The 15,321-nt window shown below is 31.1% G+C and overlaps 1 protein-coding gene across 1 annotated transcript; it reads left to right on the forward strand.

Annotated features, from left to right (window-relative positions):
• Positions 1 to 12,976: 12,976 nt before the first annotated feature.
• LOC132738835 (uncharacterized) lies at positions 12,977 to 15,032 on the forward strand (the record flags this gene model as incomplete). The annotated part of the gene is made up of 3 exons (XM_060726439.1): positions 12,977 to 13,194; positions 14,001 to 14,187; positions 14,652 to 15,032. Coding segments are annotated over exons 1-3 (605 nt in total), but the record flags the coding sequence as incomplete, so codon positions are not given.
• Between the last annotated feature and the right edge of the window lie 289 nt (positions 15,033 to 15,321).

Genomic DNA, 15,321 nt, shown 5'->3' on the forward strand with positions numbered 1-15,321 from the left:
TTAATATTTCATTTGAAATACCCCAGTCGTCAAAATCACAAATTTTTGAAAGATAATCTGCTTTTTCATTTTCAGATCTCGGTATCCATTCAATGTCAAATAAAATTGAATTATCCAAACAAAACCTATAAATGTCAATAGATATACTCTGCAAATCGTGAGCCATGGAACCTTTCTTTACAATTTTACTAACAGACTGGTTATCAGTAAACCATTTAAAGATCCTGTAACACATTTTTTTCATGGTTTTATTTCATAAATATGATGCTGAAATTAAGATTTGTCAATATTGTAAGTTCCAATAAGCGTTATTTATAAAGATATTACCGAATTAAACATTTCATGTAAATAAAGGGAGGGAATTAGAAATTTATTTTCTATAAATTCTAAGTCAAATTTTCCAATAAGAAATGAATGCATATAATTTATTGATTAAATATAATGTGCACAAATATTTGCAGTACACATTTTACATATTCCTCGATGTTTGAAAATTGATTTATTTGCATAATTATATACATATATAATTTTTTGCAAGTGTGGTATACACACAGAAACAATATCAATCACAAAACATACAGGATCTTTAACCTTTTGAAAACGAAGTACTTGTGGTATAGATTTTAACACTCTATAAACAGCAATAAGCTCCCTCCATGTGGAAGACTGAGTAATCTCATCGGGTGACCAAACCCCGTGTGCTATACCTCCTGAAGTATTTACCTCAAAACCAGCGTAGCACATACATTTTGCATCTGAATAAACTATTTTATTGCAGGAAATAATATCAAACAATGTTCTGGAATTCAAATGTTTGAACTCATGTTCCCAGAATATCAATTGATCTTTGCTTTCTGACGAAAGTTTTATAAAGAAATCCCAATAAGGCGACTTTACTTAGTCAATACCTAAATATCTGGTCATAATTCGTGTAACGTAACCTAATACTATTGACATGGAGATGACTTTACCGACGAAGCTAGCTAGCAAACGAACAGGTACCCGGCTGTTTTATTATACCAAATTTTATTTTCTCAACTGTTTTTAAACATTTATCAATTCTTACTTGAGGGATAGAAATAATTTCCGAATCTGATTCAATATCTGATCCTAAAAACGGTAAATGTTGGACAGGCGTCTATACACATTTTTCATTTTTGTGTATAAAACCGGACAATAGAAGATCATTTTTGCTGTAACACTTAAAGATAAAGTGTTTTCAGATGTTGAGTCAAAACCAAAACTGTTGTCTAAAAACATTAGAACTTTTTTACCTTCAGATCTCCATTTAGCGATTAATGGCCGTGAAACTTTACTAAAAACATACGGACTAGTGGAAAGTCCAAAAGGTAACACTAAAAATTTATAGTATCTTACAACACCATTTTTATCTGGCCAAGAAAACCCAAAAATTTAGTATGCTGTGGAAAAATATTTATTAAATGATATGCCGAATGTATGTCGAGTTTAATCATCCAACTTTGTTTATTTAAAAATGACAATGTGACCCTAAGATCGTCATACCTGAAATATTGTTTCCATAGATTTTTGTAAACCCCCCTGAGATCAAGAATCAAACGCTTTTTACCGTTATCTGTAGTTGACACAGTAAGGGGATAAACAATAAATGGAATGTTATCACACAACTCAATTAAATTTTTATCCAATAAATCTGATATAGCTTCGCTTACACAAATTTTATTTTCTAAAGCGGACTTGTTGTTAGGCAAAAAACACGAATGAGGAACAGAATTAATCGGTATTTTATAACCTTGTCTAATTGTATCTGTAACAAAAGAATTTGAACCTATATTTATCCAGAATTCTACATGACTTTTCAATCGACCACGTACTATAATGTCTTTTTGACCAAATTCATATTCAAAATAGTTATTTGTTAAATGATTTTTTTGCGTATTATGACAGTTTATAACATGACGATTTTCATTGCTTCTTGGCTGAAAGCAGTAGGATTGTTGAAAAGTGCACCGGCAGTGACGGAAGAAGACGGTGGAACTTTGCGAGAAGACTGGAGACGTTTAGATGTTTTTGATTTACATTTCTCGAGAGCCTGATTCTCAGCTTTTCGGAGTTTAGTTTCATCCTCGGAATTGCTTGCCAGTGAATTAGCGGTATAGCAATTAACCATGTCCCAGCCTACTTCGAACGTATCTGTAATACGTATAAGCTTTTGACGATGCTTTTCTTTGTCCAAAGCCTCAGAAGTAACTTCTCGGCAGTAGGCGTATTTGTTATTGTCAATTGCTCAAATGGCTTGACTCAGTAAGCCGATAATGTCTTTGTTAAAGGTAAGCTGAACTTTGTTACCTTGTCGTTTTCAGGTAATATCAATGTCCGATTTGATTTTCTTCACCTCTTTGCCGACGGAAAATTCTTGCCACGCACCTCTTCTCTCAATTCTGTTGCGTGTTGCCTTTGTAAAGAAAGCTGCCTAGATATCTCAGCTAATTGAGCCTGTAGAGTTGAACCGTTACCGGTAGGTTGAAAAGGAATTGAATTTTCTTCTTCGGACATGTTGACAGTCGGTTAACCAAGCGCTGAATGAATTTGCAACGCTATTCCGAAATCACGTGCTGATTTAGACGCGAATAGCGCCCTCATGTGATCCGACGGGAACAAAACCAGAGGAAATGATATTCTTCTAATGCACTTTGTCAAAACGAAGAAAATTTTATTTTTCATTATATCGATGTTATTTTTCGTTACTGAAGTTGTCTTTTTAAACACATTTTAACTATTAAAAAACACATTTCAACTATAAAACAGATGACGTAAAATAACAAATTTTCCTATTTTCTGTCTTGACAATAACTTTTAAACTTAGATTTTTTTTTCCACTGTCGAACGCTAACGGTTGATAACTAAATTTGGCTGTTGCTGTACAATGATTATTTAAAAATTTCACCTCGATCTGTAAAGAATGCCGCTTGTATTCTTACTAATTTAAGTTAAAAGCTGACTCATAGTATTAAAAGTGTCGGCCCGACTGATAGAAAAAGTGTTTGTTTCAAAAGACAGCCTAAAGATATTCTCATTCATAGTGACATACAAAGGTTACTCATTGATTTCATTGTAGTTCATGTTACAGTGTACGTAAACATCATGTAAATAGACTTTAAAGGCTGATATTCATGTGTCAACTTATATGTAAGTCACTCTGCTTTCCCATATGATATTTTTAGTCTGTAATGTCTTGGTCAATGATAGATATAAACATTAATCTTACTTTTGACTTCTGCATACCTCATCGTCGCAAAAGTAATAACAATAAATTTCAAAACATCTATTTTGCGATATTAAAAAACAAAATGTCATACTGCATAGAGATTGAATAAAATCCAAATACCAAATAAATTCAATACCAAAAAGAAAATAATGATTGTAAATGTATATTACATACAATAAGCATGTGTATAAAAATAGAGAAAATAATAAGAACACCTACGGCAAAATTCAAAATGATACAGTCTCGGTTTGATTGAGTCTGTTAATGGACGGTACTGTCAAGTGCAAAATGTCGTTCACGGCTCCTAGCGCCGGCTTCAGCAGAATTTAACATTTAAACATGATATGACAAAATTTTGAAAAAGCATAGATAAATAAATGGATTTCATTCAGTATTATTGAAACGGACTGAGTCTTATCTTAACTTTAGTAGAAACGTAACTTCTCTGACGTTATTGACCTACCAGCTGTCACCGCGTATCTATAAAATATTTTTGCTTAACTAAAAAGATCTTAGTTAGGTCAACATTTATCTTAAGGTCGATGTCTTTTAGTAAATAATAAATGTATGTGAAGCGCTTTTGGAATGAATATAGAACAATTTCAGCCATTATGTCATTTTATTTTTTTAGAAATGTTATAGAAGTTACGAGGTCGTTTTCTTCTTTAGGCTTAGATTTATTTCATTGTTAACATATACAATCTCCGGAAACTTGAACATTTTGTAGTAAATAAAAAGAATGAAAAAATTTTAACCGTCACAAATTTGAAAATTTTATTTAAAAATAAGTTGTTTTTTTTTCTTTTTTTCGTTGAAACACATCTATTTAAATTGTTTTTGTTTTGCTAGATTCAAAAGAAATTATATTTCATAAATACGATATTTAATCATAAATACATCAAATAAAAGGTCTTACTTGGAAGATTGTGGAAAACATCCTGGACCTCATTATTCTTTTGCGTTTTAGTTTTGATATGGTACATGACTTTTTATTGTATAGTTTTTGGACGATGTAAATTACGTTTCAATTGTTTTTTAAAGAAAAGATGGTATTGCAAAACTTCATTGTCCGGTTTTAGTTACATACACCTACCGATTAGGAAGAACATAAATGTTTTAAAATTGCACACATGACAGACGTAGTTTTTATTATTGTTTTATTGATTTCAATCTCTGAAGGTAAATTATTAGTGTATGTACTTAGATATCTAGTTCGTGGTTCATAAAGATAAGAAGTAAGGGTTATTTCAATTTCATTTAAGTAATTCATTGCAGCGGCTGTAAACATTAAATTATTGACGTTTTTACAATATATTGTTTTTGTTTTGTTTTTTTGTTTGTCTTTTTTTTTTACAAAAGTCAAGTTCTTTAACAGAAACCTCAATATGTTGACGTTTAATCATTGTTTTGTATGCAAAACTAATTATCATTATTCATTTATCTTCTCGTCTGCAATCTTGAGTCATAAATTCTAAGTATTTTTAACACATCTATTTAAATTAAATCTCCATATATTGAACAGTAAATTTTTATATGTATTTGTCTATTTGTGTTTATTGTATGTTTCTTATATATGTGTAGAAAATAAGTAATGAAACATTAATAAAAGATACGAATCAAATATCCAGTCTTATAGTATTGTCAGTTTCCTTTACATCTATAAATCATACGCACTAAAATGGAACAAAATATGTGCAGTAAATAGAAATACCCGTTGTATTTTTTGTGTTCCGTTAATTATTTGAAACGAATTTATTACAGATAATCTACAACGTATATCCTTATTAAATATATGTTTTATAATGTTTAATAGTAATATATTTTATATATGTATATAACTTTTAGCCAAAGGGAGACTGCATATTCTTGAAGATATCATTTCGTTTTTTAAGGACTAATAGATAGTTTAGAATCATGACCTTTGTAATGTGATTGACTGATATAAAAACAAAGTGCGTAACAATCTAAAGGACACATTCCCCCAACCCAACCCCGCAAAAATATTACTGTCGTTCAATGTTATTGAGAACAGATACTGCAATGTAATAACGACTTGTTTAGTATTTTGAGAGCAGTCAAATTAGTAGACTTTAGCATAGTAAAATATAGTTTAACGATTGTAAATATGTTAATAGAAACGGGAAGGCATCTCGAAAGCTATGTAAGAACAGGCAAATTGTTGCAAACGACTGTCTTTCTGTTGGTGAGAGGCAATGCACTGATTTAAACGTTAAAACAAATAGTGTGAATTTTAATTCCAAAATCAAGAACAAAAGAACTTGAAAATATCAAAGCACTATTTACAACTGCTACACAACACTTAATAATATCAGATATACACATGGTTATAAAAGTAAATTTTTATCATCATCGTCACTATACTTTGTATTTCTTTGCAAGAAGCTGCATTAATGACACAATATAGAACAACTTGGGAAAATGCAATTCACAATTGCACAATGGAAACGCCTACAATTAAGTTCCAAGGAACAATAAAAGATTTGCCCGTGGCCGTGAATTCTAGTATTATTGGAAACAAACATGCATGGGTAGGATATTATCTAGCAGCTACAGCCTTCCATTATGTTTGTAAATATAAAATTAGAATATATATTTTCGCCATACTTATGACAAAATAAAGATAATAAATCCTTTATATACAAATTAGAAAGATAAAGGTCACGTAGGGATCTATGCATAGTTATGAAATTGTACAATGCGCAATTATTTTGAGGTAACTTGGATGTGTGAATGTTATATCATTGTACAGTTCCTGCTTTTCAAACAAAATTTCAAAGTAATTGATACCGGTTCTTACACAATGATAGCGTATCGATAGCTTTTTTGGGAAATACTTTAATCTGTATCATCTTTTTCTAATATCCAAGGCTGTATAGAAAAGGGAGATATGACTGAAATAGCTGAGTTTGAGTACAACACTCCGGGTTTTTGTTACTCTGCATGCAACATGACATATTTTATAGGTGTCAGCAGGTCAAAAGTAAGACATACTTTATATCGTGGAGCTAGACAAGTTTATTACAATTCAAAATACAAACAATTTTTATTATAATTTAAGTCAATGATAGGTTAAGTTGTTATTGAATGTAATGTGAAAAAGTAGTATTCTTGAACTGAAAAAACATAAAATTTCTAAAACAGAATATATTTATAGGACAAAGGCAACATAGTCTAGACCTAAGCTGCTCGATTATGAAAGCTTTGTAATGGATTGATTTAATTACAATAAAAGAAACACGATTTAGGGCATATCTGTGGAAAGTGTGTGCAGATCACCCAATGTATTTGAGGGTGTAACTTCATGTATGAATACAATGTATGAGTAAGTAAAAAGTCCCTAATGCCTATTTTCCTTAATATACTGACACCGTTTTGACGTACCTAAATGGTTTAATGATATAACAAAATTGATTTTTTTTTTCATTCAGTGCTACTGCCTTAACACTATTCCATCAAACAGGACCTACATTAATTGTACCCAGGGTTGTAAAACTCAAATGAATATTGCTTGCGGCGGCAACAAGTATGTGTCAATTTACACTATTGACTCATATTGTGAGATATTTACATTGTTTAACTGAATCATTGTATATTATTCATAGAACATTAGAAAATATTTACTCATCAGTCATCACAATAAAATGACTTAAACATTTATATTTATCGTCGGATATATAAGTCAATGTGAGTTAAGTAGGACCAGATTCATAACAACAATACTTCTGCATTAATGCTTGTGTTTGCAGAGTTTAAGTGGCCATAAAATCATAATATTTAACGAAAATCATGTGGACATTATATCTATAATATGTTCCTGATATAGTTCTTTCATGGAAAAAGTGATTGCTTCTCCAAACTTACACTATTTTCAGCAAAACTTTTCAGTGGAAGTGGAAGGTGTCTTCAATATGAGTTCACAAATGATACGTCTACATGGATGTGGGCAGACTGCTCTTCAACAAATCAGATCATCATATGTAATTGTATTAAGAAATTAAATAATAGCATACTTTTACTTATAGAGGATAGTTAAATATTTTAATTACATGCACAATAAATCACTGAAGAACTATATGAATTAATTTTTTAAAACATATAGCTTGTTATTTTATCCCGTGAAAAAAAACACAAATCAAAGAAAGGTGGTACGGAAATATATGAATTTTGTTTTTTGTCAACCATTATTACCATTTCAAATTGTAATTGTTTAAATTAAACATCTCCTTTTTTGCCAGATGATACGTATATTCATGAAATACATAATGATGAACACAATATACAAAAGAGGCGATGGAGGCCATCTATGAACAAATGTTTCAATTTGTCGAAATTACCAGTCCAAGACCTTGAAAGTTTTGAAAGAAAAACTAACATTGGGAAAGCATGGGCTGGTGTCATTTCAAGTGACGTTATATACAGAAGCGGTGCGTAATTTATGTTTCATGTTTAAGGCAATTTATTATGCTACTATTAATATTGAGAATTATTTCAAATGAAGTTTTTAACAATCGCATATGACGTAAATAAGAATAAAAATTAAACTACTTATTCAACAAAAGATTCCTAAATAGCCTAACATTGAAAAACTTGTTAGGATGAGAAGAATCACCATAAGGTTGTCATTGTAGCAAATGACGAATTGTTGTATAATCTTTACCATTCCTATGTCGCTCAATTACACTAAAAGATAAACTAACAAGTCTCACACACACGGACATTCAGTGATGAAATTACCAGATTTGTTAGATTAGAAAAACACTTCAGATTTATAAGTATGTCCATGAGCATGAAGTAAATAGAATTGTTTGATGTTTAGTATACATGATAAGAAACATCTTTTACTGTAACATTTTTAACAGATCAAGAAGTTCCAAACAGAATACCAACAAGGTTTGGCTATCTTCAAAGAAACAAGAAAAATGATACAATATTAAAATTTGATAGATACAGCACTATACAGAGATATACGCTCTGTAAAAATGGTATAAACTGCTTTTGTATTAAAGCGAGTTCTTCATATTGTTTAGTTTACATCAACAGAAAGAAAATGTGAAGTAATGTCAGAACAACGCTTGCGTACGATGAATAATCATCTTAACCAGATGATATTAAATATAATATTTAAGTCAAAATCTATAAAAGTGTTTGCAGAATATGTCTGAATTTCATTTTATTTTTCTTATTTTGAGGACTACGCTTCGGTACTAATTCCACTGAAAGATAATTACATTTGAAATATGTAATTTCACTCAGCTTCTGTATTACCAATTATGTTGATACGATATACGAAAGTACGGTTACACATACACGATAACTATTCTGAATAACTGATACTAACATGTATTTATTTTTGTCTCTTATCATGAAAATAAAGAATATAACTCTCATAATTGATTTATTTCATCCTATGACAAACACATTATGTTTTTATATAGATTATATGAAACATAATACGGAAGGATAAATTAAACTTTGAGCATCTTATAAAAATACATGTAATGATACTAAATGCTTTAATTCCATCGTACTTTTTGTTTTAGATGAAACAACAGAATCAACCACTTCTAAAACAACAAACGAGAGTGTTATTTTAGGATCAATGGAACATTCTTGTGATTATAAATCTACTTCTATTGCTAGAACTAAGTAACTGAAAACTACTTAAAGATGAAACGACGACCGATCGGAAATTGAACATAATTCATAAGTAAAACAAAAGGTTAAAACGACAAGTTTGAAAGATTCCTTTTTTATATTGATTGATTAAAATAGTTTATGTTTATATTATAAGTGATTCTTAAATATCTACTTTTTTTAGACTCAGATATTGGGATACCTGTTGGTGTTTCGGTCGCCACTTTCATCACTGTTGTTACTGTTGTTGGGGGAGTTATCCTTCTAAAAAGAGGGTAATTTTTCACTTATATGCACATTTTGCAATACCATTTTGCTATTATTTCAAGTTTTCAGTAATATGAGGAGCAAAGTTATCGTTATTTTAGGAAACACAACTCGAACAAAATGACATTGAATAAAAATCATAATTATTCCGAAGAATAATAATAATCGCTTTATAAAGTCGCAATTTCTGACAATGGGTAAAATTCAAATAGAAGCTATCGTTTATTAGGCTTTTCTTTGCTTATATTGTTAAAAAAGAATTATTGATGATAAATATCAAATCGCTTTTTATTCTAACATGTGAAACTAATGTTGATAATGATATTGAATTGTTTTCAGTATAAAAAAGTAAGTAACTCGTTACATTATATTAAGATCTCATTTGATTCTGAGCCGAATTTTGTTTAAATTGAAATGTACTTGTATTAAGATGTACCTTTCCTGAAAGAAAAAAAAAATCTTAGTTAGTGAGGAGAATATATTCAAACGTTTACATAAGGCGCGTCAATTTCATTTTTATATATTTACATTTTAGCGGGATGATGCCGAGGATGTGTAACAGATTATCGATATTTGTTATATCTCAAAAATGCATCATGGATACACCCTTAGACAACAAAAATGTATATGAAATATCTTCTGACTCTCCTAATGAAACGACATATGATGTTATTACGTAAGACATTACCATAGTAACGGAAGTGGCGGAAGAAAACTGACATTATGCACATAATTACATCATACTTGAAACGAATAAATCTAATTATAATACAAGAGGAACATCGCTGATTTCAGGACATATATGGATAATTTGTTTTAACATTTGAACTTGTATGTACCATTTTGGAATATTTTTGACGACAGACCAGGGTCCCGGTAAAGCTTTCCTGTTTTATGTTATTTTGTAAAATGTCTGACAAATATTAATCATACTATTTCTTTCCTTTTATAGGACATAGGCGATTCAGAAATAAATCTTCATTCGCTATTTCTATATACAGAATCCGTATTTGCACGAATACGGAATTTCGTATTTTAGATGTATACGGACTTGTTATAAAAATTCCGTATATCAGTAAAAACGAACTTCGTATATCAAATTTCCCGTATATTATGAGTGTACGGATCACCGTATATTAGTAATATACGGACTGACATAATATACTGTCTCGTATATCTCCGTATTTCAAGTTTCCCGTATTCTTACCCGTAAATGAATAATATACGGAATTCCGTTCACTTCCGTATATCCATATCTTTTTCACAGTGAGGCCCAACAAAGTACAGTCATTTTAAACGAAAACCTGCCTAAACACACTGCAATTGATATATTATTAAAGATACATGTTGTGTCAAAACAAACGGGCCTTTTATGAAAATATAACAACTAGTTTATTTCCTGTTGAACTTGTTTGATATAGACTTTGATCAATCTACCTGAAAGTTATAAATTAGTTGCACTTAATTATCAAATATTTTACAGTTTAAATGCTCAGTCACACTGAGAATACCAACGTGTCTTTTGTTGATATCCTAAAGTAAGGGACATTTTGGACATTGGAAAAAAATGATCATTTATTATACACTTATTAATTAGTTTTGTTTAATCATATTTTATTGCTATATACATGTATATACAGTACAGATACAAATTTCATATGTATTCTAAACAGCAAAAGCAAACGGGTTGGGCACAAGTTCTTACAACATTAGCGGTCGGCCCCAAAAGACTTATTAATTAAATATCGAGAAATATTGATGAAATAAAACTTGAATATCCTCTATGTATCATAAGTCTTTTCTATTTCAATATCGACGATGCCTTATTTGTTAGGATTTTTTTAGTTTTAGTGTCATAGATAATAATTCACAAAATACAAATAAAAATATACAATATATTTGAAGAAAAGGCTAAGACAACAATAGTACTATTGTAATCAAGATTGTTTTGATTTGGAAGCCATATAATAATATGACAATAAGGAGAATATTATCAGTTGGTCTTTTCATTTTGACGTCTGTTAACGTTCGAAATATTTTGAGAGATAAAATGTGAGAGTTAACCGCCCTGTATAATATACTCAGCAAAAACTTCAATTCAGAAAATCTCAATTTCATTGACCAACTTTTTGAATTATTTTTTTTAAATCTATAATAAATGGGTTCCAGGATAAGAAAAGGAAATTCCAGATGCCTTTTTCCGGGGGTCGACCTAAAAGCACTTTAGCAACAAAACATTTAAATACAGAGAGAGTGTTTTGGTCGATATAGGGGAATTATTCCCCTATCTTTTAACATAGAGTAAAACAGAATCCCTAAAGAAAGTCCAACACGCCACAATTGAAAATGTTGCAGGCTCGGTTTGTTTGAGCCTGTTCATTGACGGTACTGGAAAATGCAAGTTACCGTCCATGCCCGCTAGCACCGGACTAAGCAGAATTAATCATTTAAACAAGAAAATGGTAAAGTTTTGAATTTAGAAACAACCGCAGATGAGTTCATACGGCGGTCATCATGAAACCTTCAATGTGACACAGTAGTGCCATTCCATGAAAAACGTGTATATGTGTACAATTTCTTAAAGCTGAAAATGCATTTTGTGTTTGTTGGCATAGACTGTTTATTTAAAAAATAATTTATATTATTATAAAGACCTTTGCAAATTTGATATGGTAAATAAGTTTTTCATGATATAGAATCATGATTGGCGTTATTCATTTCCACTGGACGGCAATTCTACTTTAAAATTATTGGATAAAAACTACCCGTACCAAAAGGAAAGGTTTGCCGCAAACTCGCCGCAACTTTGCCGCAAATTCGCTGCAAACCTTTTAGTTCGCCAAAACACTGTGTCAAGTGTTTGCCAGATATCGCCACTAGTGGCAACTCTGTGGCAAACATTTGGCGACTTTGCGGCGAATTCACCAGAATATTAAGTAGTTCGCCAAAAGTTTGCCAGAAACTTTCAGTGGAAAACTAATTTGCCAGAGATTGCCAGAATCTTTCTATCAAAAAAATTATTCGCTGAAAGTTCACCAGAAACTTTTTCTATAAAAACAAGTTTGCCAGATAATCGCCACAAACATATCAGTTCTGAAAGTTAATCCAACTTTGTTCAGTAAATAACTATTTTGCCAAGGAATTATATTTATTATGCACATATAAAAAAAGTCCTTCATGTACCTACCTATAACCACGGATTTAAATGTCAATTAAAGTCCCGTGCTATAACCTACCTACCTACCCAACCTTATTTTTATGGGTCGGAAGTGGAAACAAACAAATTTTTATTTTTTGCCTAAGAGTTATCAAATTGAAACATCATATGTATCATGGAGGGTATTGTAGTTCACAATAACAGTTAAAAATTATAGGTAGAAGACCCATAATGAAATCGGCAATCTTCGACAATTACCGCCATATTCTCGCCATTTATCGTAACGAACTTCGTTTGTTTACGTATAAAGTCGGAATTCTAATAATAGCGAAATATCCCGGTCACGTGGTAGTATTCCCAAGAAAATGACGTAATTTCCGCAGATATCTAACATGGCGTCTTACAGCGTGATACGCTCGGTCGATTTCAAAAAAGGTGTAAAAAGATGCAGAAAACTCAAGTATTCCGATTTATTATAGAACATAACTATAGTGCAGGTAACCAGTATTACGTGTCAACCAAAACCAGCTCTACAAGACATCAGCTCTTTCCTAAATCGGTTGATAATGAGGGTTGGAAAGAGGGAAGAAGAATCGTTGAGTTTGGCGTGTTTACGGTCAAACCTAAGATTTTGTAAAAAATGTGACTTGGACCAGTTGGCTACCATTAACAGCACTGATTAACTTTTGACAACATGTTAGGTGAATTTAAACAGGGAGTGTCTGGTTATTTGTATGTGAAATGTCGAAACACAGAATGCGGTCATGTGAATTGTGTTCCCTATGGAAAAACACACAGACTCTAGTAGATTGAAGACCTGTGAAAGTTGGAATGCCATGGTTTGTTGTCAACACAAAATTAGGAACAGGTAAGTGATTAATGTATTGCATCATAGTTTACATTAAGTACTATATACTGATAATGAATTCATAGATGTAATGTCTCGTACCAAAATGAATATATCGATACATTATGATTTATCAGTGTTTATTACTTGTCTTCCAATGATGTCAAAACATGTAAAATTATGCGGACCCAAATTTATGTTTCAGATTTATAAATTATTAATTTATTATACAGAATACATGTATCTTGTTTGTGTTTAGCTGTAAAACACTACTCCTTATTGTGAAAGAAGTGGCTAGCCGTACGGCTAGCCAAAAGTTCTAGCCGTACGTGACTCACATACTCCATAAAATTTTGAAAGTAACCGTACGGCTAGCCAATACAGTGTGTCCTGGCTAGTCGTACGTGACTCACGTACGGCTAGAACTTTTGGCTAGCCGTACGGCTAGCCACTTCCTATTGTGAAATGTTTTATAAACTTCCCTCTGAACTGTTTTAATTTCCCAAAGTCACTGAGAAATTTGAAAAAAACAAATGATAAAACGTTGCTAAATTAAATCTTGCAACAATGCAATTTTTAGTAAGACATTACAGAATCCTACATGTACATTATATAAAGACACAGTTTACACTAGGCTGCCAATACACACACAGTCACAGTAGTACTAATATTCAACGTACATGAGGCAGCTAAAAATAGCTCTATATTAATTTATGCAATGTGTTATTATCATGGTTATTGTAAATTACAATCCATGTGAAGTTTTTTTTGACAAAATATTTGTTATACTTTAATGAAATAATTTTGTTTCTTTCATTTTCTTACAGCAATGATTGATAGTGTAGGTGGGCCGATGAGGGTCAACAATTTGTTGTCAACACTAAATATACCAACAATTGGAAATAAAAACATGAAAAGAAAATGGAGAGACGTGTTGGGAAATATCATTGAGACAGCACTGGCTTCTATCTGTCTATGCCGACAGAATCTGCTGCATAAGATCAAGGAAATGGAGTAAGACACATTTACATTTACAATGATATTTTCGAAATAACATGTACTTGAATTGGAAGAATTTCAAAAATTATTTTGTAATTATATGTCTATGCAGCTTATCATGGTATAATCCTATATTGCTGGCACACTCTTTGGTTTAGGGAACCAAAGAATATTTATACAATCCATATATGAGAAAAGAATTTTTTAAACAATGGCTTTGTTGTTTTTGCATGTTACTCTATATTCATGTACATATTTTTTTTTTCAAAATAACATGAATTGTTTTTTAAAAAAAGTATTTATTTCTACATGACAAACTGGGTCCGCCTGGGCTCTTTGCCATTGGTACTTGTTGCTGGTCATATATGGGGGTTTGCGTTCATTGAACGCCGCCTTTCCTTGTTGATCTTGTTTATCATATTTTTACCTTCATTGGTTTAAGACTAAAATTCATATTAAATACATGCATTCTTTTTAAGGGATGTGCATCATGAAGAATCAATGGTATCAGAACACAACATCATGGAAGATCTTATTGACAAGATCTCGGAGGATGTCCTTTGCCAGATGTTTGCCAGCACTAAAGTGAGTACTGGTAGTTTGTTTTCTGTATTTTGTTTATTTACGAAAGTAAAGGACTATGCAAAACTGACTGGTGTTGTTGAACTGTTTGTGTTATGTCAGTTGCTTCAATATATGAATATCTCTCCATATACTGTTTGTACATATGTATTTTTTTTTATTCAAGGTCATATTCATCAGTCAAATGCTACAGTTACAAATGACAGTGAATGGTCAGATTTATACAATTGTGATGAACAATCCTCAACAATACATCAAACAAAAATGCCTATTAAACTGTAAGTTGAAATCTATGAGGTTTTTTATATATATTTTATAATCATGATGTAGCAATTAAATGATAATACTGTTGCGATAATTTTGTAAATGCTATTTGGCGTCGACTTCAATAGAAACAATTTGATGTATCTCATGTGATGAATAATCGATATGCAGTCCGAATTATTTCAATAAAAGTGATTACTAAAATTGGTCAGGAAAAAGTCGTGCAATTAGCATTAATAATTAACAAAACTTATTCTAGTAACTGTATGAACATTGTGTTACATTAAATATAAATATGTTATT

This window comes from Ruditapes philippinarum, unplaced genomic scaffold (assembly GCF_026571515.1).
Source record: "Ruditapes philippinarum isolate M1 unplaced genomic scaffold, ASM2657151v2 ctg4462_1_1_1_1, whole genome shotgun sequence".
In the NCBI taxonomy this organism is placed as follows: domain Eukaryota; kingdom Metazoa; phylum Mollusca; class Bivalvia; order Venerida; family Veneridae; genus Ruditapes; species Ruditapes philippinarum.